At 48.3% G+C, this 27,486-nt stretch overlaps 2 protein-coding genes across 2 annotated transcripts in view; one reads left to right on the top strand and one right to left on the bottom strand.

Annotated features, from left to right (window-relative positions):
- Timp (Tissue inhibitor of metalloproteases) overlaps window positions 1-5,436 on the bottom strand; it is a 43,668-nt gene extending 38,232 nt beyond the window's left edge. The window contains exon 1 of the mRNA XM_076898449.1: window positions 5,429-5,436. The gene's annotated coding sequence lies outside the window, so the exon portion shown is untranslated. The remainder of the gene's footprint in view (window positions 1-5,428) is intronic.
- Window positions 1,527-21,197, top strand: LOC143425557 (uncharacterized). The gene is made up of 12 exons (XM_076898458.1): window positions 1,527-1,970; window positions 2,387-2,582; window positions 3,832-3,996; window positions 13,138-13,265; window positions 13,368-13,493; window positions 14,621-14,975; window positions 15,065-15,236; window positions 15,323-15,422; window positions 15,487-15,661; window positions 15,756-15,899; window positions 16,128-16,364; window positions 16,721-21,197. The coding sequence occupies exons 1-12, from the start codon at window positions 1,581-1,583 to the stop codon at window positions 21,169-21,171; spliced, it is 6,639 nt and encodes a 2,212-aa protein (XP_076754573.1). The 5' UTR covers window positions 1,527-1,580; the 3' UTR covers window positions 21,172-21,197.
- Window positions 21,198-27,486: the final 6,289 nt, after the last annotated feature.

The raw sequence follows: 27,486 nt of genomic DNA, 5'->3' as shown, positions 1-27,486 counted from the left end.
CGAAAACATTGTAATATATAACCTGGTAGATTTTTCGACACGCGCGTTTGAAATTGTTGCAAAGAAGAATTGGACAAACCCACGTTAGCGATATCTCTAACAGGTGTCATTATACAATTTTCGTCGGCCATGCGGCGATCGTAAATAACGACAGCTGTTTGGTTTGCTGTGTACATCGAGTCTGTCAACCAGCCTGGACGACAACATAAGTGGAGGTATGGACTTAATGAAACGATTATCATCGCCGGCACTTCCAGTTGCGGTCTGGCCACCAGAAGCGAATTACTGGCCTCGTGATAAGGGTTACGAAGCGTAGAGAATGCAATAAAACGGCCACGGGAATATTCAACTCCGCCGGGAGGGAGCCATTAGAACCGGCAAGAATTGTTACGCGGATAAAAATTATTGTTCATAAATTACGCGCAGTGGGAACGAATGTGATCGCGACTTTAAATGCGGTAAAAGTTAGTTGGACCTATCCGTTACGCTTAAAAATCGCGCAGTGGACGCGCGTTGGCGTGGTGACAAGTGTGAAAGGTGTAATTAAATTTCTCTGGATAATAAGCATCCGTCAAGGCTAATCTAGCTAATTTAACGTTACAAATATTTCGCTCGACGCTTCGAGTTTCACTTGCGATTTCTGTATTAGTTCTGTCGTTGTTATTTATGTTTCCATCAAACGGTTTCAGCGTGTACGTTAAACGTATTCCACGCAGAGAAGGAAATGGCAGCCACTATTTTCCGTGAGGTTATTTTCAAGTGCGATCGCTGGTATATTCGCATCGTATCGTTCGCAAATGCATTACCGCGCAATTTATAACGTTTATACCATAATTTACGACGATCGTTTTCGTTCTAACCACACTGTGGCCGACGCTTTCCTCCGACGCTTCCTCAACCTTGATTTCACCAGCGGATGTAATTACGGGTACGCGCGTATCAAAAGTGATAAACGTTAGGCAATTGCAATACCGCGGGAAACTCGTTCGTTATCTCCATCCTCGTACGAATGTCAGCGAATTATTGTCCTGCAATTTGTCCGTTAACTAGGCGACACTCGAAGAAAGAGGGATCGCTTAATTATGTCAGTTTTTTATTGCTGTTCCATAGATCTCTCGGCTCGCGGGTATCGCGGTGAATTTATTTCACGCTTTGGCAATAATTAACGGCCGCGAGGAGCGGAAATTTATATTTAACTTGTCATTAGCGAATTTGCATTAGAGACGCGCGAACAACAGGCGCGGAGCCCTGTATCGTGTCCGTTAATGAGTTTCCGTGTCGAAGTTGTTCGATGACGCGATATTTCCCGATTCGAAACAAGAGCAGCAACCAAGCACGTGCGAAACTGACGTTCCGTCGTGCCAACACGTAGATATTTTCTGTTAACTCGAAGTGGATTACTAGCGCGAAATCCTTATAATATTAATCACGTTTCAGGAGCGATCCACCCTGCTGGGCTGAGAGGGATGAGATGCTCGTGTAGGACGATCGTCCTTGGGCCTCGTGGCTTCCGTGGATAAAAAAATTTCAGCGACAGGCCATTTCGAAGTGCGATAGTTAAACGGTCACATTGATGAACGATGAGCTGCAACGTGACACCCTTGAAGAAGTACGCGGAAATAAGCTATCGCGTGAAATGCGTGGCCGTGGAGAACGAGCGGGTGTTTGGCGACGTCTACGTGACGCAACAGACACGGAATCTGTTGCACTGCGCTGATGGATACCAATTTCCCTCGCTGTACGCCCGTGGAAAATGCAATTTGGTGCAGCGGACCTGCGAGGGTCCGGATTTCATGGAGCTGAACCGGAAGACACCGGTCAGACGGGCCAGTTTTGTGTCGATCAAAGAGAAGAGGAAGTGTCTGAAGAGATGGCGGTCGGTGAACGACGCGACGGACGTCGTCGAGAACAGTTGCGCGGGAACAGCTACTGGCAATCTGAACAGCCAGATTCACGTTACGAAGCCGAAGGTATTGTTTATTGGTAAATATTTGTCGTTAGAGTGGCTGGATATTTTACCACTTACTGGTTAATTGATTAGCTTCGAGTACATCACCCTTTCTATTATTTAAGTATCGCAAACTTGAAACGTAGAGCCTGATCGATCGGAATCTCATTGGACGATATAATGGTTCGAACGTACAGATTGCTCGAAAAGTTTTGCTATTCTCAGAAGATCATTCGAAACGATACATTTCATCTCGACTGGTACCGCGGAGAACGCGTAATTGGTCTCGTTATATCATATTTTTCTCGCGAAGCGATACGAATTTTAAACCACTCTGTACGAGTGCTTCTTTTCAGCCACTCTATGGAAATTAGGCCGTTCAGTCAAGGTTCCTGCTCTTACTTTATTAATAACAAGTATGTCGTTTCTTTTTTTCAGACGTATCCACCACCGTTGCCCAATCCACCGGAACAGAAAGAAGGGGCCGTCTCGTCGTTAGTGGATCAGCTGCTGTTGGACATTTACGGGCTGCCAGACGGCGAGAGAAGACGATCGGAGAGCGACTCGACGGCCTCGTCCCTGACGATACATCCACGGCATCAGCATCTGCAAAAGGCGCGTCTGCTATGGAAAAGTAAGAGTAATTCAATAAGAGATTGAAACGTCTATCACGGCGGAAAAAGGGACGGGGCGGCCGTGGGCGAGTAATACAAACACGCTCCGCGGCGAGGACATTCATTGTGGAGCATGTTTTTCGCGGAAGTGCAAACAGTAGGCAGTCCGGGGGGCAGAGAATCGCAAAACAAGAATGACTGAACGCGTCGATACATCTTAATATTCGTTTTATTTTTTCTTCCTTCGTTTCAAGAACGATGTCCCCTCGAGAGAGGAGTCGTAACAGTTTCGAGCGAAAGCTTTAATCTCGTCGCGAGCGTAACACAGAGACGCAGAGGGGCAACGTCTACGCTTCGTTGACGATGTTTGAACGCGACTTGACGCGCGGAGTTCGAAATTTACTCGAATTAGGGAAAGATACTTCGGCAGGAGCTGACGAGACAAGAGGTCGTAGAGACCAGACAGACAAGCGACCTCGTTGACTTCAAGGCAAGAAGGTTCTTTGACTTGGAGTGCTACTTTTTCCCCTTTTTTTCACAGAGGGGGAACCACTTCTTTTATCTCTATACACGATGCTGCTTCGTTCCGCCTCGTTGAACATGCATAGGAAAAAACAGGGGAGGGATTGCACGTATTTCACGTTAAAACCGACGAGAAAACATCAAACTAACCAGATCGTACGATCACGGAGCGTGTAATTTATTTTCTCAACAATTCATCCTCGTAACAACAGCCAGTGCTTGCGAAGATAATAATATACTAATCTCTCTATCCAACTCGTAGCACGTGTGACACTTGATCGAAATTTCGATCAGCTGTTCGCCAAGCGTTGCCGTTGAAATTTTCGCGTAAATGTTAACACAATTCGACTTAGTTAGCGAGGATTTACCAAAACTTCGCGATTCAAGCTTGTGCTTGGAATGACTCGAAGAAATGGGTTCGAGATAGGGGTGCAAGAGCTCGTTTCATCGAAGAACGCGGGGAGCATAAGCGAAAGGGGTTGCAAGACTGCAATCTTCGACGGGTGTGTACACAAGGCGAACCCTTTCGGCCTGTTATCAAGATTGCAGCGTGAATTCAAAGATTCCTCCGAGTTTCGCCTTTTTCCCTGCCGACCTTCAATTTCGAAATAACCTCGTGCACTCTCGGATATTGTGCACACGTGCTCGCCCAGCTCCGCTGCGGCTTTTGTAAAATTAAAAAGGAGCATCGAACACCGACCAACAACGACGATCTTTTTTTCTAACCACGTATTAAATTATTTTCAGATCTGCACGAACTTCAAGTTCTAGTGTTCAACCTACGCGACCATATAAATCACACGGGCGGGATACTTGTACGCCAACTGCGTCGTAAAGATTATCTAATGACCAAACGTGACAAGCTGTGCGGTATAATTACAGCTCACCTCCAGGCCTTCAGTTCGAAACGTAGTGAGTCAATTTCAAAACTTTTATGTGTTACGTGACTAACCCCCTGCAAAATTCGTTTAATACGAACAAATTCTATGGAAATTTTCATTCTCTCAGCTTGCGTGTTAATCCTTCCACTCGGTATCGAGCTAAGCGATCGTATTTCCGCGACTTACCCGCGACATTTACACCGGCCGTTAAAATCGACCGAACAAAAGGAAGCAGCGTTTAAACAAACAGCAGCGTTCTCTAACCGCGAGGATAATGTCTGCGAGCAAAACAATAACAACTTTCGCGCAACGCGGAAACGCGACTGTCCGCGTGGCGTTGCTTAAAGCGTTTCCTTTCTCACGGTAAAACTGTCGCCGCACAAAAGCGATCTCCATGTTCCGCCTCGGCACGAAAAATAGCCAGGCAATTTACGCCGCTTCTTCCTTAACCACCGGTAACTTATTATTTATCTTATCGCCCCTCCCCCCCTGCGTTCATAAATATGGAACAGCTGAAACAGGAATTCCACTCGGTGTCCAGACGAGCCTCTGGCGTAGATGCGCCAATTAATCATTTTCATTTAGACTTCTTCTGAACCTGTTCTCCATAACAATCCGCGAATCGTTTGCACCGTGCAACGTTTAATTGTCTCGAGCGCAAGGTTCTGTATTTTTGCGCGATCCGTCTAATTTAATAATTTCTGAAGGAATTCGAAGAAGCGTTCGAGTTGACCACGCGAAGTACGCCTGCGCGTCCATTCAAAGTCGTGGGCCACGTCGTAGACGTCGATCGTGAAAATTTCATTTTCTTCAGCTCGACGAAACTGCGAAGTAACATCAATGTAGTCCGCAACTTTTTCAGGGAACGTAGGAGAAATATTTTCTGGTCGTCGCGCGATGAAACGGGGCTTTCAGTTTCGTGGGTTCGAAGCGGTCACGTCGAGACGTGGAAAGTTAGCTTCGAGTCGAGGTGGCGACGGCATCGAGAACGGCTATCCATCAGCAGAATTGATCGAAATTTATCGCGTTATCGGTATCTTTCGGTAGCGTGTTGCGGCGTATCGCGGAGCGTAACGCGTCGGTGATGGCCGACTCTTCCGGAAAACAAAGAGGCCCCCTTTTCGCTGGTACCGCGACGCGCGGTCGGTGATCAATAATTAGACTTTGCCGCGCGTATCGCAGAGAACGCGCACGCGCGCACCGCGACCTGCTGTACACGCGCGGCCGAGCCTCGCGACGTACCGTCATTGATAAAGTTTTAATGATGTTGCGCCTGCGAACCGGAAATGCGGAACTTTCCTCGGTCTTCTCTAAGTTTAGATCTGCATTTAGTACGATGAACCCGTTGCGCCGCGCGAGCCGATGCGCGACACCGCTAACACGCTCAGACCGCGATGGAAACGATCTGTACGCGAGCCGAGCTCTGCGTTTCATTCACTTCCGTTCGAAACGAAAGGAAAAACTGCGTTCACTCGCGATATATTCCAACCAGCGTTATTCACACCCTCTGTTCCACGCGATCTTTATACAACTACGAAAAGAGAATTCTTCGATGCGATATTGTTTGGTATTTTATTTCATTTTTATAGTTTCAAGCTTTTCAGCTCACCTGTTAAGCGACAGAGAACGTTGCACGCTCGAGTCTGATCAATCGATGTTTAATCCTGAGACAAATACTATATAAATACAAGGGATGGTAAAGGATCTGTATTCGAGTCTGAAGTTAAGTATCGCAAAAGAAGCCGGGACTTGATAAAAGCTGACGATGCATTATCGAGTCAATTGAAGGGAAGTTAATCTCCATCCTCCCTCATTTATCAATATATTAGTTCTTATCCTGTTCCCGCTGTTCCCTCCGCGACGATCCTGTCGAGGCGCCCGGTTCCGCGGGGCGGGGTGGACACTTTCGCCGGGCAATTTTTCATCCCTCTGCCTCTGGAAACTTATTGACCTCGCGCAATTTTTCAACACGCTCGCTCCTGAACCCCGTCCTTTATCCGGGAGTGCTTCAATAATTCAACCGAGCGTGCAAAATATTAAGTAACTGTTTCCGAGCCATTACCCCCGGCGCGCGTTCAAGAGCGACAAAAAACCCGGTCTCGCGAGATGAGCGTATCCGCTGAATAGCACCGCGGGGATTATGCGTTGATGATTGCATCGATTATCGCCGTCGTTGCCCTCGTACCCACGGTCCGACGCTGAAAACTTCATTTTTCCCACGTTATCTGCATATGCACGGAGCTAATCGCGGCGCGAAATTCTTCCGCTTGATTCGCAACGCGCGGCCTGTTTACAGACGCTCGACGGGTAGCAACTATCGGACGAAGTTGTTGAATCATTCAGAAGATCGATCGCGATTAGATATCGATTACTTCTCCACGTTTCGTTTTCTTTTTCTTGCGGATTAATATCCGAAGATCTGCGCTGCGACGCGTCGTTGTACCTGCGATGGGGTGGCGACGCGCGACACGCTCCATTTTGATAAAGACAAAAGCGTGTTCGTGTACAGATGTTCTCAGATAGAATCTACAAGTTGGTGAAACACGATATCAGTCATTTAGTTTCGTATGAAAATCCAAGGTAGCGATTTACGATATTTTTAAATACCACCTTGACATATTCTTCACATCGATATAGAATTTGAAATTGCATCGAGAAATTAGAAAGCGTCGTACGTCGTGCTTCGTCGACAGACGATACAAGATTGCAAGAGCGCAACGCAGATGTTCGAAAACCGATGTATTTAAATTCCGAATCAGGAGGAATCGAATTGGGTCGGTTGCTCGCGAAAAGGATCGCGTGTCTCAATCGAACGCGGACATGCAATTTAACCCTGTTGACACGGACAAAGGTAACTCTATCTACAAACGCGAATACCAGCTGGCTCGTCTGCGATCCATATTCAATTAGATTTGCCCGTTTGGAGCCGAGTGGGGGGGGGGGGGGGGGGGAGTATCTGGGAACGCGAGCGGGAGACGTCGATAGGTCGAAATTTTTCTACCCCCCTCGGATCGGCTGCGCTCGCCGGGAACGAGTTGTATCGCTGATCGCTTGGCAGTACTCCTAATTGTTTCCGGCACCTAGCCGCATGGACGATAATGTCGCGAGCCGGTTATCGTCCTCGCCGATCGGAAGAAACCGAGACGATACCGCTCTTTTATATTTCTATATACCCGCGTCGCGGTAGAACGGGTTTACACGCGCGTGTTCCAGACTCTGGGTATTCAACATCTGGATTGGTCACGATCAATTCTGCCAGTGGGGTCGCTCGAGACGGTTTTAAACTCGCACTTAATCAGATCGAGCCAAACACAATCGCACGATACCCGTGAACGAAGCTGGAAGCAGAAGAACGCTCGACTGCGGTGCAATTTAATAAGTTATAAATAATTAATCGCGCTATATAAAGCTGGATAAAAGAACGAGGCATGCATTTATAAATAATAGATCGTCGAACGCGATCAGATTATTCTAATTTATCTCTGTTGTACAATTTGCACGCGAGCGAACGAATTAATAATAGAAGAAGACAGGACAGGATGCGAGGTGTATCGTACAGTTGCAAGACTTAACGTCCACGGTTATTTTTCATTCTTATCTCGAGAACTTCGCCTGGCACTCTGGACGAGAGGAGCACGCAGGCACACGCGTATCAACTAGTCTATCTGATGGCCTTAGTCTTAGGCGGCGCGTTCGCCAGCGACTGTGACGACATTTCCGACTGACCCATAAAGGGACCGAGTCGATAAGTTCATCGATCCGCGGTGCACGAGTTTGTTGTACGTACGCGGATTAAAATCGACTGGCGCACCGCGATAAAATCGCTCGCGTCAACGTGTACGCGTGCACTTACGCGCGCCTCGATCTTGCGAACCTCGCGTTTGGAAACATCGTTCCTTCAATGGAACCGAAGGAACGAGGGAAATCCGAGGGAACGGCGGTATCAGGCGTCGTTAAAAGCTGAAATAGGGTCGCGCGGCGTAATCGCATTCAAAGAAATTCATTCCCCAAGGAAGGTATCTCTGAAACGGAACAAAGCGGGGATAAGAGAAAAATAATGAAAGAACTCGTTCCCAGAGAAGAAGTCGGCCCCGTCGCTCGTCCGACAGAGGAGTATCCCCCGAAGTATCCACGGCGGCAGAAACTCCGGCAGGAAACGAGGAGAGTAACGCGGAGGGGTAGCGTCGTCGGTGGGACGAAGAGTAAAAAGAACAAGAAAGACGATAACAGCCGGATTCGAGCCACCCCTACGGAGCAGTCACGGTATTCCCGTTTGTCCGCGAAGACGTTGGCACACGCGAGCACCCCCGCAGATACGAAATTCCTCCGAGTGCAGAGGGGTGGTGTGGGCGTCCGCGCATGCGACGTAACGGGAGTGGCTGATCGCTAGGGGCTGGCAGCGCGAACGGATTCAGTGTGCCTATTGCAGGGTTCCACGAGAGAACTACCCTCTCCGTGCACGTCGTGCGATCGCTGTGGTTATTATCACGGTGGAACGCGAGGACACGAGCGCGCGCGCGCGCGCACACCGTCGTCTCTCCTCTACCCTTGCCCCTCCACTCTTCTCGTTCCATCTTTCTCCTTCTGCCAGCGTAGCGGTCGTTCAGTTGGCTCGACGTGCTCCTCTCGAGCAGGGGTGTCCCGTTGTCGTTGTCCACGCTCGCAGCGGCCGCTGTGCCTGCGAGGAACGGGGTGAAACTCTCGCAAGACTCACCTCGACCGTGCACGAATCCCAGCGTCTCTTCTTTGGTGTGCCTGTGTGCCGCGTCCGCGTTCGATCGAGTCGGCTCTCTACCCCCGATTTCTCTCTGGCCGCACGTAAAACGGCGGCGGGCGAGAGGGGTGAACGCGAGAGAGAGAGTGTATTATACGCGTCAGTGACAGAGGGGGTGCACCGCACGGGGATGTGCTTCTGGTGACCGTTCGAGAATCGTGTGTGCTTGGTGACACGAGGCCAGATGCGTAGAACGACGTGCGGTTTTCCTGGGGACACGGCATCCACGACACGTCCGCGACGTCGTTTCGCAACTCAGTGACAATGGTAAGACGTCCTTGGAGCTGGCCCGCGGGTATGTGTCTTATTCTTCGCCGTCTTGCTGCGACGTTAGGGCACGCGTGACCCCTCGTTCGTCGAGCAGCCGTGATTTCGTGACCGTGCAGAGTACACGCGAGCGATCAGTCGCGATTTTTTTTTACCACCGGTTACCAAGTGTACGGAGGTGTAGGGGATGTCGATGGTTGGGTTACGTACCGATGATTCGGGGCTTGGAACGTTCTATTTCGTCGAGGAGCATCTTTTCGCACGGGCGGAAGAAATATCTAGGCTTGGCAGGAGCGGAGAAATCGATTTGCAACCCCCTGGCTGAATAGGATTAGATAAATCAAAACGTTCGATACGAGTTTGGCTGGCGTTAATGCCTCGTTTCGCGTCGCGATTCACCGTGTGCGTGTACTCGTGCCGTCGTTCGTCTGTGTTTGTGCTCGCGCTCGTGGGGTGGGTAGCAACCATATGCAACGGTTTACCCCGTTCTTTTTTTCATTCACCGTAGAGGATCGTCTCAAAACTTTCCAAATGCCGCTCTGTTTTTCTACTCAACGTATCCTAACTTTGATAAAATATTTTCGTTTCAACAGAACGTTTATCGTGCATGTAATAACCTCCACTTCGTCCACGTACATTTTTCTTTCTCGTCAATGGCTACGTAGCGCGTCGAATGAAGTTTTACTTCGTTTTGAAGATGTCTCGTTCGAGTTTGTTCAACGTGCTGTCAGCGTTGCACGATTTGTCACGAAATTCTCGTTGAAACACCGTGTCAAAAGGCGAACGATGCACGAGTTGCTCTTAGTGCGTCACACGCTTTCAATTGAAACACAGATAACCAATCGATTCATCCCCGTATCGGGAACTTCTTCGTCGAGCCGAGCGCATGCATCACCTACACATCCGCGTTAAACGCTTTGTAACAGGTGGTACAGTTCGTGCGGGCGTGATTAAGAAGGCTGCTGCGAGACGACAATTTCGTTCTGTCGTTCGAGCAGCAATTTTTAATATCTCGATCACGCAGTCTCCGACGGAATTGATACTTCAAAGGGGAGTTTGTCTCGCCGCGGACAAGAAGAATTCGAACAGTTCCTCCTGTGTCGTACTCTGCGCGGAGCAGCCGCTCCGGATCGTTTTGTTCGCAACAACAATACCAGTTCTATATTCGAACATCTGAATAAACAGAGAGCCGTACGAGCTAATGAATAATTCCTCGAGCGTTCGGTACTAGACGAGCATTGGTGAACTTGTGAACAGACGAGCGAAGGAGGATGGCAGAAAATAGACAATTTTTGTGAATCATAAGTTCCAAGAATATTTCGAAGCGTAGTAACGTTCTTCATGACGAACTATGAAACATACGCTCGGACTGCAAAACGTAATATTTACTGTACGATTATCGAAGAAACTAGAATGTTCGTTCATTTTGTACAAAGTTCGTTATTCACATAGGAAAAAAGAATTTGGTGTCTGTCTTATCGCGAACGATAGATATCCTAATTATGCTGTTTAAGATATCTCAATGTTTATAATTGAACGATTTGCAAGAGTTATTCTTCGGCTGCGCGAGAATTAGCCACGTTTCACCTTCCTCGGTTCGATTTCTGTGTACGCTTAGTCCTCGAAACTTTGCCTGTACAACGTATCCGACAGTCGTAGCGGATAGTTAGACGTAATCGACGGTACGCTAACTTCTGGAACTGGTCGAGCGCAACGTTGTCGAGCAGGGTGTTGGTTCTCGCATGCGGGAAGTTAGCTACTCAGCGGTGAGACGGCGGCTAAACGGCATCGATTCGCGGATTTCAGACACGTGAGAAAAATGCGTCTCGCACGACAGAAGCCACGAAGCATCGCGCGATCGCTGGCCGCGATCCCGAGAACATGAACGCGAGCACGACGGATCATGAATCACGAGAACGGCTGAAAGGCGGCTGCTGCACCACGTACGACGAGAGGCGGCGTAGGTGAAAGTGACGATGACAGAAGAAAGAGCGGCGTTCCTAATTGGAGAATGAGCGGATTTTTCAACTCCCTGAAGAACTTCGCGTCAGGAGCCGCGTACGCTGCCAGCTCTGCCTCGAAGTACGAAGAACTGGAAGGTGAACAAACAAATATCAACGCCCTGCTGCACGCGACGCTTGCCATCCATTCTCTCGAATTGGATCGCTGTTCGATTTCGTCTCGTCTCGTTTCGTTTCGTTTCGTTTTGTCCCGTTCCGATTCGTTTCGTTCTGTGCATGTGAATTTCGATCAACCCCCTTCCTACCCCTCTGGCTCGCGGCTTTTACGCTCGAAAGCTCTGTTTTCGTTGCAGTCGGACGGCTTCTCGCTGTGGTAGCGGGCGAACGCGTGGATTGACATTTTGTTTTTGGACCACGTTCGGACCGAGTAATTGAATTTGGTAGCTTGGAGAGAAAATAAGCTCTGCAAAAACCGCCCCTCTGAGATAATAACGGAAATGGCGGAAGTTAATCGATTCCAGTTTATTAAGAGACAACATTCCCCAGAATTGGAGTGTGACTTGTCTGAACGAAGCTAGATTGGAAGCACGGTACGATCTTTAGATGGCATTTTTTAGTATCGATCGAACCTCTCCAATCGTGGCAATGTTTGCTGTATATTTAACCGAAGATTTTCTTGGCACTGATACGCGAAGTCGAAGGTTTGCCTTAGCGAGAGAGTTTCAATTTTATTTCACTCGATTTACTTAAATTAACGACAACCTTATTTCCCCTTTCTTTTTCCCGATACCAGTAACGAAATCTATCGTTGCCATTCACTGTTCGCCACGCAGAATAATTCGAATAAATATGCACGATGCGGTGATTTCACTGGAAGTTGCACTTCGCTCGCCGTGAAATACCCTCGTAAGGCACGTAGATATCCAGGATGCAAACTGCTTTACGGGCTGCTAGAAATTCATGGAACGTCCGACAATTGAATAAGTTCGAATCGAGTTCCTCGAAAAGTTGATCGCGCACGCATCGCGCCCGTACTTTATTTCGTATCGAACAAGGAGACTCGATTTAAACGGACCTTCCGTTCGAGCAGAAGGGCGACACTCGAGAAAGGGACTCGGTTACGCGTGCGTCTGATTCGCGTTACGGAATTCGCGAAGCTCATCCTTCGGACAACAAAGGGATAATGGAAACCAGCCCACGTGGTGCGTTCGTAATACACTACCGATATAGACGGAATATGGATTTACGTTTATCCGTGGATGGCTGCAAAATTTATGACGGGACAAGTGTGTACTTCGGCTTGTCGGCGCGCAACAGTGTTTAACTAATGAACTGGCGTTCGATTAAATTCGATTTAGCAAACGCGTGCCTTTTGTGTTAAACGGGAAATCAACTGAATAATATACAAACACCGTGGTGCCCGTGTTTCCAACGAAACAAAGGCTGACATTTTCGCGTTGTGCCACGAAAGATTCAACAGAAATGGAAAATAATCTCCACTGAATCGCGAGTAGGCGAAACGAATACGTTACATTTAAATCGCTGTAATCGATGTCAATCTCTAAATTTAGATTTTTATTACATTTTACGGATCGATCGCGTCACAGAGTGGCAGCGTCGATGCAGAACTTGTCACGCAACCGGCTCCCAGATTCACGATACTTACTTAATTAAATAACCGTATTAAAGTGCGATCAAAACCGTTTGCCTGATAAACGGATTAACGTGCCTCGCGTTCCGACCATCGAGCCGTACGACTCGCATCTAGCCAAACGTCCCGCGCCGTTTGTTCGAGACGCCGCGTCGCGTTAAGTGGAACGTCCGATTGTAAAACTTGGCGAGCCCTGTTAAATGGGTGCCGACGGTTCCAATCGAATTAAGGACGTTAACGTTTCTGTTTGTTTAACGCAATCCAAACTACTCGAGCCGGTTAACGAGTGCCTCTTCCCACCCACTCGCGACCTATCCGTCGCTTTTCTTTCGAACAACTCGCGGGATTCAATTTTCAAAGGGTTCACCCGCGTGCGCCCACGTTTCACTTTCCGAACGTTTCCCACCTAACCTCCACTTAATTTCGTTTCGTTCCTCCGATAACTACGAATGGAAATGAAACGCCCACGCGACGCGACCCGACGCCCAAAGATATTTCTCGAAAATGTTCAATTTCCAGTCGAAGACACGAAGATGAGATTTAGCCTGACGCCGCAACCAGGAGAAAGTGGTTTCATACAATGGCTGGACGCAATGAAAATGGTCGCCAGGTTGTCGGGAGGTATACCGCCGGAATTTCGAAAGAAGGCAAGCATCGAGGAAGATTCTAATGATTATAAGCTAGTCACATTAAAAACTGATGGCACTTTTCTCTTACTATCTTCTTCTTCTTTCTTTGAAATATTTCAGTTATGGCTGACGCTGGCAGAACGTCACCTGGAGCAGCGAGGCGTGGATTGGAAGCAAGCTGAAAAGATCTGCTTCAACGAGTGGAGCAATCCTGACGATGAAGAGCTTGGTATACAAATCGTTAAGGTAAAACTCTGAAACGTACATTCTTCTCGCAATATCTCGTATACATCGATTCCCTCGTCGATCCTATACTCCTCGTATCCCTACCCTCGTAACGACGATAGAGTCCCTCGAAGTGCGTTTGATGAATTTGAAATTCAAATGTACCCTTCACTTCAATTCCTTTTCTACTCTTTTCCGTTTCCCCCCGAAACCCTTGCTTTTACGTGCATGATTAACGAGCGGTATTAGGTACAAACCCATTTAGATACTTGGGCGACAAGCAATTTTCTGTCGCTTGTTAACCAGCGATCCTCTCTAAAAGTGATTGCTAATAAATATTTATCCGTCATCCGTTTTTACTGAATTATTCATCCGTCGTGGAAATCGTTATCAGAATTCCTCATCGCTATCAGACGCGTTCCTGAAGCACAAATTTTTGTCAACGTTACGCAACAATTCACAGGCGACTTTCACTCTTCGCTATTTTTCCCACGGTCCCAGTCCCGAATCTCTGATCCAAAACAATCGTACACCGTCGGATCGAAGAGCGAAACCAGTTCCCCTCGCCCTCTCGCGCGACGTGCCCACAGAAATCTCAGCCACGACTCCTCACCTCCGACGTTCCTCCCTTCGTCGCGTGTAATTACGCGCAATTAAATTTCGATCATCAATCACTTCGACGCCGGGCAATTAAGTGTCGCCGATGAGCCTGCCAATTAATCCAGCGCGGGGCGACGGGACGGGGTGACCTTTAACGAACTCGATCGCGTAACCGAAACTGAATTGTGCAGCTGGTTCCGTTCGACGATTTAAAGCCAGCGCGTGCTGCTAACGATTCCGTTTAAATGCCTGTTCAAATGTCCGCTCGGTTCTGTTTGCTTTCACGCCGGTGGGAACCATGTGAAACGGTACGAGCCGGGACCGTATCGTGTACCTAAAATTTTGTTTGCTCGCGACACCGAAGAATCAGTCCATTAGAGTTGTTTGAAGAGCCTGCGTTTAACTTTAGAAAAGAAGAGGAAGCAGCGATCCAAAGGATTAACTCTCGCAGAGTCGACTGGTTTGGCTTCTCCTGGTGACAGAAACGCTTAGTTCAGAAACTCGCACGCGTTGGTACGCGTACAAGGTGTATAAATAAATCGTTTCAGGATCTACACAGAACTGGCTGCAGTCTGTTTTGCGGGGCGGCTGGCAGGGACAATCAGGCGGTGCTGCGTCGCGTCCTCCTCGGTTTCGCGCGATGGAACAAGTCTGTCGGGTACTGCCAGGGCCTGAACGTGCTCGCCGCCCTCGTTCTGCAGGTTATGGACCGCGCGGAGTCCGCTGCTGTGAAGGTGATGATCTACTTGATAGAGGGTGTACTGCCGGAGGGTTACTTCGCGGACAACCTTCGCGGGCTCTCCGTGGACATGGCGGTGTTCCGCGATCTGTTGCGGGCCAGGCTGCCCAAGCTCTCGAAACACCTGGAGGCGTTGCAGAACGACGCGAAGGACAAGGCGACAGGTAACCAAACTGGTTGCGTAATCGTAACTCTTTTCGTACGGCTGGCCACCGACTCGAGCCGGTTTCATTCGTGGAAACAATTTGTTCAGGCAGCAGTTACGAGCCACCTCTGACGAATGTGTTCACGATGCAATGGTTCCTCACTCTCTTCTGTCATTGCTTACCCCAAGAGGCGGTCCTGCGTGTCTGGGACCTGATATTTCTCGAGGGAGACGAGATATTGCTTAGAACCGCGCTGGCCATTTGGGAAGGACTTTCAGAGTGAGTGTTCCATTTACCATTTGCATGGTTCAACTTGTTCAATGATTTGTACGAGTGTATCACGATGTAATAATTTCATTTCGCAGCCGGATCATGACGGTCACGTCGGCTGACGAGTTCTACAGTATAATGGGGGTGCTCACGAGGGAGATGCTAGAGTTTACCGACACTAATAATCTGATAAAGGTTAGCGAAGGTATGGGGAGGTTCTGTGCATAGGAGAAGAGTGACGGTAGCATTATTTCAACAGAACATCGTCAGTATGGGAGCTCTGCACGGTGTAACGGGGCTGAGAGAGAAGCACAGGTACAATATCACACCGTGGGCAAGGAAGCTCAGCGACGACGACGATAGCGACACGGAAGAGGACGAGAGGCTGGCCGTGGCCGCTGCCATGTTCAGTATGGCGCAACGGCTGAAGAAAGGTATGGAAGGGTGAAAAAATACGCTAACATTGTAATCATTATACCGTTACGATATTAGCTATGGCTGTTTCACATGGTGAAAACACGTTCATAGATCGTATACCGCAAACGCTTGGAGCGCTGCAGGCTATGGCACCCAGCAGCGATCGTGAACGACTAGCTTTGGACATTAGCACTCTGAAACAGCAGTACGCGAAGCTACGAGAACGGCAACGACAGGCTCACATTATACTTTCCGGTAATGGCTGATCCTAATCGCAGAACTTAGTTGTGTATTCGCTAAGGTTTTAAGGCACGATAAATCATTTCATACCCCCATCGCTTCCAAACAGCGCGTCTCACGTAAATGTTCCGTGTACATGTTAAGTATCGAGCCGCGAAATGTAAGACCAACGGAAAGTGTGTCTGTTGCAAATTGAACGGCTACAAGAATGCATACACCTTTTTTTTTTTTTTCTTGCCGCAGCTGCATGTGCAAGGCAGACCATGGTACCTCCTCCTACTTCTCAGGCCATGAATCATCTTTTAGTGGGCAAAAATGCGCTCGTGAGTGGGAAGAATCGACCCTTGAGCCTACCTTCTGGCACACCGTCGACGAAGACAAGGCCTACGACGCTAAATCAAAATCGAAAGGACAGACAGGGCGTCACGCTTCACTGGAAAGACACCAAGAAACCGAAGCAAAAACCTTCGAACTCGTCAGGTACAGAGAACGCACATTATCTCTGCGCTATCTTCTCAAGACATCTCTTTGCAACCAACGAATCCAGCTATCTTTCTCTCAAAAACGTAACCGTTTCAATATTTTTACAAAACGAGACGATCGATGAGAACCATTGGTTACCATTTGATAGTAAAGGGATATCAAGTGATGGTAACAGAGGGACCATATCGATTCGCGTGTACTTTCCGTCGATCGACCGTTGTTCGCTGTTGGTCAGTCGAGCTTCGCAAACAACTTACTTACAGTAGAAAAGCTAGACTACGTCGTTGACCTACTAAAGATTCGACAGTATTTTTCAAAACTTCTTTCAATTGACTCGTTCGTATCTATTATAGGAGAAGCAGAAACGATCGTTGCAACAGCACAATCCTTAGAACCCGAGTTAGCATCCCCGAAACGCAGCAACGGTGACAGCGACAGCGACAGCACGTCGACGGAATTATGCGACGAGCCGGACCGCCTCAGCGACGTCGACAGCGAGGACCTCACGTCAGCGTCCGATTCCTACGTCGTGCCAAAGGACGACGAGAAGAGCACTCGAACGAATGGATCGCCAATCCCCGACAAGATGCTCGATCGTTCGTTGCCCGAAGAGAGCAACGAGCCGATCGATGCGGAGAAAGACTCGAAAACAGTCGAGGAGAGCTTGAGCGACATGTCGATCGCCAAGATCACCGATCAAATAAGACGACTGTCGGCGGAGGATGACAATAATTCGATGGTCCCACAGAAGTTCAACGCGCAGAGCAAAGATTCACCGGAAGATGCGTCGATAAAGGAATTGGACACAGAGAAATCGATACCAGAACTACCCATGGACTACACCTCCGACAGTAACATCGTTAAGAAGTCGTTGGCTCTCGACGAGTACGATTACTTAAATTTCGACAACAGCGCTGTCAATACCAAGGACGAAGTATTGGTGCACGAACCACATCGACCTAAGCAAATTGCTGAAGAGATCGCCGACGTGCGTCGAGACGACGTCGCAGCTGGGATAAAGGACGAAGTTCGAGGCAAGGAATCCACGATTATCAAACAGGATTCATCGAACGTTTTCTTGGATTACTCGATACCATTGGGCAAGACGTACGAAAACATCGTGGATAAATCGGTTCTCGATTTAGGAATGGAGAGCGAGATAAAATCGGATCGTTTCAGGACATCGTTCGACTTTTCCAGCAGGATCTCTTTAGACGTGAAACCGTACGAAAGTTCGAGGGTGACAAGCATGATCAGCGACGTTTCAGACACGACGAGTATCGATAGAACAATGTTCTCTAAGACGTACATCGGTCATCTACCGATTTCGCCGATAACTGTGGACAAGAAACTCGGTAAAGTAACGCCGCCTGTACACGTGACGAACGACATCGCAGGACTGACATCAGAGACCAGCGTCAGGTCAGAAACGATACTGGAGAAGACAGCATACAGCGACAGAATCCACGCGACGCAGACGAAGATCTATTCGGATCTGATGAAAAGCCCAAAGACACCAGAGAGCAATAAATCGTTCAGCTCTGGCGAGACGATGGGGCCAGACTCGAAACCGTCCAGTCTGACGGTCAGTCCAAGGACTCCGGTTAGATCGGAGTCTCGAGACTTCTCGATGGACAAGTCGTTGTGCTCGTCGGTCAGCTCGGACTCGAAGACGTTGGTCCTCCGTTCGATCGACTCAGACGGCACCAGAGACAGCGCCAAGTCGGATACGAAGAAGGTGTACGAGATGTCCAGCTCGACGACGCCCATCAGCATGGACTCGTTGAAGAACAAGTCAGAGGCGAGCCCCAAGCTGGCGGTGAGCAGCTCCAGCGACTCCTGCAGTCCGGGTAAACTAAAGTCTTCCGAGAGGTCGTTCAGTTCGGACCTACAATCGCCAATAAGTGCCAACTCCATAAAGTATACCTCGAATTTTAGTAGACGGGGCCAAGATGACGTGTCAGGCTCGTCGATGGACTTGAGCAGCGCTACCTCGCCGTTTTACCCGATCTCGAATCCGAACCAGAAGACTCCCACGTCACCATACGGTGCTTCCAGACGGAAGTCGAGCTTGGACAGCGCTGAGACGTCGCCTGAACAGAAATCGACCAGCTCGAGGGAGTCGAACAAGTACCTAGGTTACCAGTCCAAGTTCGACGCCTTGTTGAAGGCGTCCGACGTCAAGGATATGGACAGCGTGCCTCGAAAGGGCGACGGTTACGTGAAGCCAGAGTTCACCGCTAGAAAAGAGGATTCAACGGTGAACTTGACCGACAGGAGAAACGGCGTTGACGGTGTTGGTTATTATCAAGCAACGGGTACCAGCGACTACTATCGCAAGGATAAGGACATGTTCGACGACGGCGGGGACGATCCTCTGTCAGAGAAGGACGTGGTACCCTCTTTGCCTCAGGAAAAGTTAGATAAGCATTATTTGAACTATCGTTATAGGGACCGATCGAAGTTGTTGGAGAGAAGCTCGAGCAGTTTGGACAGTAGAAGGTACGCTGACCTGAAGTCGTCTGCCTCCGCGGACGAGTTCAGCACCTCGATCGCGAAGAAGAGGTCGAGCGATATTCTGGAGGACATCAAGCACTTGGAGGCGAAGGCGAACGACGGCTCGTCGGACAGTGGGATGCTGACGAAGAAGAGCAGCTACATCTGGGAGGACCTGAAGAGCCTGGAGGCTAGAAGGCAGGATACTTTTAGCAATTCAGCGAGCACGTTCTCTAAACGTCGACTGGAGATACCTGACATAAATATCACTGGCGAGGGTAGGAAGTCGTACGTGGTGCGTCCGAGGATGAACATCGACGAGAACAGCGACAGTATACTGAAAACCGTGGCGTGTAGCAAGAGCGACAACATCGATTCGGACGACGGTAGGGAGCTGAAGTTGGGCGTGTGGACGAAGGTGAAACCTCGCAAGAAGAGCGACAACGGGCGGAGGAACAGCGACAGGGCGTTGAAGATCATTCAAGAAAACTCCGCGATACTTCAGAAGATCCTCGCTTGTCAGGCGAAGAAGCGTCTGCCTGACCTCGAGGAGATATCGAAGGAGATCACTATCAGCCCTATAAACGAGGAGATCTCGAAGATCTTCAGTCCGATATTAGAGAAAATGGGGCTGAACGAGCACGAGATTAACGAGGAACTGGCCAGGATCAATTTCAAGGATTTCGACAACATGACTGCGACCAGCGTGTCCGAGTTCGACGCCAAGATCAACGAAGAACTGTCGAAGCTCTCCCTGATCGACGAGACGGAACAGATGGACCGTTTCGACGTGGACGACGTGGTATCGCACGAATACCTGGACACGAGGGAAGCTCTGATCGATCGCAAGATAAACGAGGAGCTGTCGAAACTATTGGCGAACTACGAGGAACATTCGCCGGCCAGTATGGTAACTCTGGACAAAGGGCCATCCAGTCAGAACGTCAGCGAAATCGAGGGGTTGGACCTGTCCAGTATCTCCACGAACGTATTCTCCTATAAATCGTCCAGCGACTCGATCGACGGGAGGAGCGACTTGGGCGCGACGCAGGAGCCATCGATCCCCACTGAGAAGTTCCCTAAGTACACGGAGAACGTGCTACCGTACGCTGTACCAAAATACCAGGTGGACGACTCGTCGCCCAAAAGCGACATAGACATCTACAGAGAATTAGAGAAGCTCGATAAGATCTCTTCCGCGCAAGTGTTGCTAGACACGACCCTGGAGCTCCCTCAGAAGGAGTTGTCATCGATACCGTACGTCCCCACGTCACCCTTCAAAGACATGCCACCGTTGAGGTACACCTCGAAACCAGTGCAGTACGACGCTTCACCGCTGAAGAGCTCTTACGACCCCTACAAAACGTTCGATTTCAAGCCCAAGTTGTCGTCCAAGCACGCGTCATCCACTAATCCGTTCGTGACAGCCGCGTACGACAAACCTACAGTGGATACCAGCTTCGAGTATATCAACCATAAACCAGAAATCCCTGTCAACACTTACGATTTACACCTGAAGAGTCCCATGATGACGAAAGAGTCGCTCGAGTTCCGTGTCAGGTACGACGAGGATCCAACAAGAGAAGTAAACGCCGACTACATGTCGCTCCAACCGGACAGCAGATCGATCGCCACCCCCAGCAACAAGTCTCCGTATTACAGCAACGGCAACGGCGAACCTCTGACGCCTACCAAGTACATCTCGAAAGAGGAAAGGTGCTTGGATAACGCTGGCGTCAGCTCGTTTCTCGACTACACCACCGAGCCAACCGATCTTCTTCGTCGCAAATACGATTCCCTGTCCCCAAAGGAATACTCTCATACGAAGAGCGTCGAGTACGACAGACACTTGAGCACGCTACCCGCCATGGACGCAGCCACGGACGCAGGATCGTATTTACCGACGAGACACCGCGACTATCACCCTCTGTCGCCTAATCGCCAGTTCTCGAACCAACACTTCCCCTCCTCCATTAATCACTACGCGGCTAAACTCTCGCCAGGACAGTCCGACGAGTCGAAGCGACCCGTGTCTCATCCGGAATTCCCTGGTAAAATAACGATTGGGAAATACACGGAGCTGCCTGACAGAGGATCGAGCAGTTACGCGAAATCTTCGCTGAGCCTGGGCAACATCGGACACTCGAGCAAAACGGGTGAGAACAATTACAACACCGTCACCAGTCCGAAGGCGCAGTTCAGCCCTTTCCCTATTCGAAACCCTCCAAGGAAGCCCAAGGAACTCACTTTGAAATTGGGTCTCTACTCGCCGAAGAGCTCCGATATTGGACAGTTGAAGAGGTCATAGTGCAGATCGATGGCGATTCTGTTTGCGGTTGTCACCTGTTGATTTCAGTCCACTTGGCGCTTGGTCGAGTCGTTGTTGGATCGCTGAATTCGCGATCGTAGTTCGATGTTGTCGAGGCGGGCCTAAAAATTATTGTTTCTCGTTTGTGGAGCCTGACGTTGCCAACAGCCACCGAGTGCTGACGTTACGGGAGTAACGCGTTATGGGTTCGTGTATGGATGTCGATTGTAGAAACCGCGGAGTCTGTCTTCGAAGTCTGACATGGACATATCGGGTGGACCTTGTAACTGGATCGAAACGGCGAAATCCTTGGAGCTCGATGGATAGAAAGGTGAAACGTTGCGAAATTGGATTCAATTTTTATCCATGATCACTTCGAGGGTATATCGCTTTGGTTCCAGTTGCGCGTGGCATCCTGTGCACGAGTATCGAGATCGAACGACAAGGAACAATCGTTTATTTTAACCACGACTGTTCCACCCACTTCACCATATCGTTAAACTAATATAAAGGAACATGTCAGAGGAGGAGGCACGGCTTTGAGAGGTTCAACGAAGCTGAACGTTGAACGCAACTTTCGCGATCTATCGCATACTTCCCCCCTTAATGTTAATCATTATCTCCGTTTTCTTCGAATGTTCATAGTCTACGAACGTTGACTAATTGCGAAACGTTTTTTACAAGCTCCGCTTAATGCAGCTTAAAACACGGCGAACGGAACGCGAGCGAGACGAAGGGGAAGAGTTAAAAAAGCAAAAAAAAAAAAAAAGAAAAAAAGAGAAGAAGAAAATGCTTGCGAAATAGCGTAGAAATCCTTGGCGAAGTGTGCTCGCGCGATTTCTAATGCGATGCCTTCAATCTCCCTCCAATCACGCAGAGAAACCTCGTTATCGCGTCGCGATTATTCGGTAAATTGCGATAAAAGTAGCCTGCGGAAGCTTAGAAAGAAAAGGGCGGAAGTGGAACGAGAGGCAGAGTGGGGAAGGGGATGGGGAAGGAGGTGAACGGGGGAAACGTTATACAAAATGCCTTCCATTCCTTCGAACGCGATTCGCTTTACTACGGTAATCTCGCATGCGATCGTAAATCACGACGTTGATCGCGGGACGCCGTGGTAACGTGGAATTTCCTTCGAACAGATACGATATATAAATGCAACCAGAGATTGTATAAAATTATAGAAGTTGTTACGACGGAATCGCGGTATAGAGCTTAATTTGTCCGTATATATATATATATACGTTTCGCGCAAAAACCTAGCCGCGTTAAGGGCGTATCGTTTAATACTAAGAGTATCAAGTACCATTATACCCCCGTGGCTATAGACACGAAAGGGGCAGTGAGGCGGAAAAACAAATTGTACATAACTATATAGACGTTAATTGTATATTATTAAACGGACGAAAGAGAGAGAGAGAGAGAGAGAGGGAGAGCGAAAGGGGACGAGGGAGGAACTCCAGAGTCGCTGGGTGGTCTTTTTATATAAAATAAAGGTAGTATTTTTAGATGTTTCTAAAATATGAGATAATCCTCGTATTATCGCCGTCACTCAACGTACGAGCTTAGCTGAGTTACGCCTTGTCGCGAGAACGTCGTTCTTCGGAGTTTCCAAAAATTCCCGCTACCATTCAAAACGGAGGCAATCTCGACTGAAAATAGTCGACAAGTTCCCTCTTTTCTAACGAACCAGCTTTTAATTACACTGTTCAGTTTTAAGTTAGTTTCATATATGGTATGTATATATATAGGTGCTCTTTGAACGAGAAAATTCTCCTCTCGCCGATCGTGACACGAGTTATATAGCCTATCCCGCAGCACCTTTCAGTTTTACGCGCTATAAACGTGAACTCGGTTCTATTATAAGTTGAGCGATGGTTCAGCCCGATAATTAGAAATTCCAACCGACGGGGTAGTACGACAGATCGAAATTTCACTGAAAGTTCACGACATCGCGAAAGAGTACACAGATAGAGATAGACACGCGATTTATTTTCATCGGCTTGGGTAGCGATATAGATGTCGGTTTGTCGATCATTACGTCCAGTTCAAATCACCGATGGCAGGTAGATTCGTCAATTCGCAACTCGGCGCGTGCAGATTTTTATACGCACCGTTTAAGCTCGAAGAAAGAGAGAGATATATATATATACATATAAAACACATAGTAGTTTTAGGACGAGAAACGAGGATCGTCGACGAAGATTTCCAGAGTAGCTACGTTAATGTGCCTCTACGATCATCCCGCGTCAAGGTTCGACGATGTCTACAACGAGATGTGTGTCGAGACTTCTCAGTCGGAAGAAGCTCGTCGCTCATTTAACAGCACAGCAATGTAAAAAACATTTATTCCACGATTTCTCGTTGTAGATACACTTAACGTGCGTATTCGTACTTTGATTTTCGTACGAAAATCGTATCGAGAAGCTTTCGACGCGTCTCATGGGAATCAGAGTACGAATCGATCCGATATCAGTAGTACAAGTCAACAATGTGTCAGCCTACGTGCTTCGTTCGACAATGCGCGAAAGAAATGGCTCTCGCGACACTATTTCTCAACGCTGACGAACATTTTGGAAGGAAAAGAAGGCATTGTCGAAGATATCGATGAATTTTTTCAAACTGATTTACGTTTAAAGTACATAGTACGTCGGTGTGAGTAGGTCGATGTTGGTTCGCTGTCATTCGCGTGCTGTTAAGCGGACGACGAGGAAACAATAACCAGCGCCAAAATATGTCAGTTAGAAAAATGATCCACGCACTTTTTCTCTACGTCGATTAATCTCTAAGAAAAGTCACGCTTCTAGAGAGGATACTCCGCGCGTTTAAACTAGCTTCTAGGCAGTTCCACCTCAGAGAGGACAAGCATGGAGATAACGATCTCCGCAACCCCTACGATCTTTCGAAGTACGGTAGAACCGCAGCACGCGAAGCTTCTGCAGCAACTTTGCTCTCGATCAGACGATGTACCTTCCTTCCCGCGCAATGAAATCGTCGTATTAGCATGAGCTGCGTATAGAACGGTGCTATGTACAATTGAAATCTCTTGGCCGATGAAGACCGTTCGACGACTCTTTTGCACGCTTAATGAGACACGCGTAAGAACACGCGTTCGAAGGTGTCCGTTGGAGAACGATGCGCAAAACGATGCACAAATAAACAAGTGTTTCCTTTGGAGAGTTTCGAGGGTGCAGGTCGCTGGATTCGGTCTTCGAGTGCATAGCACCGTTCGCTACGTGCAGCGCAATAGTTTCGTGGTGAACGAAGTCGAGGACGAGGGAATCGCCGGTGCAGGGCATGACGTCACGTTCTTCCGATGACGCGTGGCCAAATCCACCGAGTCGAATCGATAGCGGCTCGGAACGCCTGTGAGGAATAGAAAGTATTGGTAAAAAGGTGCTTTAACGAGGCATTTCGCGCGTTAAGATGAAACTATCTAGGACTTAGGTAGCTGGTAAGGAGTAAACTCTACGATATAGATGATTGTTCGTTGTGTCTCGCGAATGGTCGTTCACGGAGGGGCGGAGGTCGCGCGTGGTCCACGTCGATTGCCACCGTTCGGTTCGTAAATTCGGTTCACTTCGTTTGTGACTACTTCCCGGATGCATCGTTGATCCGACAATATAACATATATTATTATACACACGTACGTACGGCGTTCTTTATTCGTTTTGTAAGGTCGCTCCTTAAAGGCGGACGCATTTTTTCACGTACAGTTAAACGCGAATGTTATCGCATCGAGCGACAAGGGTTTTTTCTACGCAGGTAATCGAAGCGAAATTAGTTGAGAGGATGTGGTGTGGGTGGAAGAAAGGGTGAAAAAGGGAGAGTGAGAGAGAGAGAGAGAGAGAGAGAGGGGGGTGGGCATTTAGCGATCGTCGTACGAGCGCGACGGAACGTTGACGATATGCACGTCGAGGGCACACGAATCCTATTAGATGAAGTCATTTATAAAGAAACGTTATATTTACAAAAGGGTGCGTGAAGTATGAAATTGTTACGTGACGTTTTGTGAGAGTTGTTGTAAATACCTGTCGGTACGAGTCATGCCAGATATAAGACTGTATATTTGAAGAGCATAGAAATATAAGTCGTTACAAATAAAATAAACGGAATAAATATATTGAGACACATATCATCTTCTGACGTTTCTTTGATCAAAACGATCCTTCGATTGGTCGATCTCTTGATTAATTTTTAAGCGTCGATACGCAATTCATTACACGACGATACGCAAATTTCGTTCACGCAAAAGGCGAGCATTAAAACACAGAGGAGGGAGTAAAAACACGAAGGTAAACACTTGCGCGAACCTATCGAGCGAAAAGCCCGCGATGTATTTTTCGTTTCCACGAGCATTACCGATATCTTGCGCCCGAGTGGACATTCCATTTCGTTAACGCGATTACGCGTATTCGTGCGCGGAATATCGCGAACTCATTTTAATTGGGATTACGTTTCAATTAAAACTTCGTTCCCCATTAGGCGGCAGTGTCGAGTTTTCGCGAATAATTGATACGAACAACAAGTTATCCGATTGCGCGGGGCTGGATAAAATATTCATGTTTGCCAATCAAGAGGTGTCCAGGGTTGCACATCTGATCGCGCTTTCCTCCACTGGCTGGGTAAATATGCGATTACCAGTCTCCTCTGGCAGTGCCGCGCGTGTCTACGCTCACCGACGGTCTCTGTAATCAGCGTACATCGACACCCTCGAGTCGGTCCTGATGAAATTTTAATGACGCGCAAAATCGGAAACACGTCCTCCTTTCGCTTGGTCCGCCGCGTTGTTCCACGCGCGCGCGCGCGCGCGCTCGTTTTACACGGCCAGCCCCGCGGAAAAGAGTTGCGTTTCCATTTGTAAATTAAAATGTATTCGAAGCAATTACACCTCGGCTGGTATTCCGCGAGAATTAGTTCCGCGAGCGAATTTTATTCAACGTCGACGCATCCGGGACGTTTGTCCGAGGTTCTTTTGATATTGAAATTGTAATCAGCCTCGGACAAATTGAAACATTTTTGGTATCATTTCGAATAATTTTTCGATCACCAGCCCCTCCTCCTGGCCTCCTCGCCAGTTTTGTTTATCCGCGGTAACGTTCTTTGGATTCGAGCGCGGGATTAAAAATTAAAATGCTGATCGGTTTTTCTGGACTACAGAACCGTATCGGATTATAGTAATGTTGAAATGATACGATGTGAAAAGGGTTCTTCACTTTTGTCCAATGTTCGATCCCCGTGTCACGTGTACGTTTTCTACTGTAAAATAATCTCGATAAATATTTCGATCTCGCGTCAACGTAAACGCTTGGCGCTATTTAAGAAAAATTGCGCGATGGATATGGAACCGATCGAAAATAGAATTCATCTATCCTGTATATTATTGAACGTTGCAACTTCCAGAAATAGTCTCACTCGCGCATAAAATGGTAACCTGATTTGCGAACACGAAATTGGACTTTAAGTTTCACGTGGTCCTAAAAGGGAGTAGGGAATATTCCAAAAAGAGTCGCGCGTCGTTCGTTGCGCGCGTAGGTGGAATCGACGAAAATAAACGGAAGCATAAATGGAAAGACAAATCCCTCTCGAATACGCACAGACGGATATTAAACGCGTTGAAATCCGTTTGATTTCACGGAACCTTTCGTTTTCCCTCTTTTTTGTTAATCGAATTCATAACCGCCGCGCGTCGGCTTTGAGAATTTCTGGCTCACGTTAACGCGCGCAACCGGCTAGGGTCAGAAAAATTTAATAAATCCATTCAACGCGTTTAAATACGGGGGAGGGGGTCGACATATATGCGAGCTCGCTTATTGCCGACACAACATATTCAGCAATTTGTCCGTTCGATGAGATATCCGTCCTCGCAATTTATCCGTTTGGCAAAATGACAATTCGACAGTTTGTCCCGTCGAAAGCTCGCGTCGATTCGTCGATTGGACGCCGTCCCATCCGCGCGTCCGATCCTTTCATTCAATATTTTTCTTTTTCCTTTTTCCTCTACCTCCACCACCGTAATAAATTCGTTTACCTTTCATCGCGTAATTTCCAGAAGGACAACGGGGACTCGCGGCTGGTTTGTAAATTTGTTCCGCCCCACTTGAGGAAAAGAAAGAGTTCAAAATGGGCGAGCGTCGTCAAATTTTCCGTGTCGATCGTTCGAATTTCCACTCGCGCGACTCGCGTTACACGGCTCGAATATTTCGATGGTTAAGAAAACCGAAGTATTCAGGGGGCGGGGGTTGAAGGGTGGTGAAGAGACAAAGGATCCAGGCGACGAGAAGTAATGATAAAGCAGTACTAAATGCCAAGGAAGCC

Source organism: Xylocopa sonorina, chromosome 7 (assembly GCF_050948175.1).
Source record: "Xylocopa sonorina isolate GNS202 chromosome 7, iyXylSono1_principal, whole genome shotgun sequence".
Lineage (NCBI taxonomy): Eukaryota > Metazoa > Arthropoda > Insecta > Hymenoptera > Apidae > Xylocopa > Xylocopa sonorina.
This window is presented reverse-complemented; position numbering and strand designations above follow the sequence as displayed.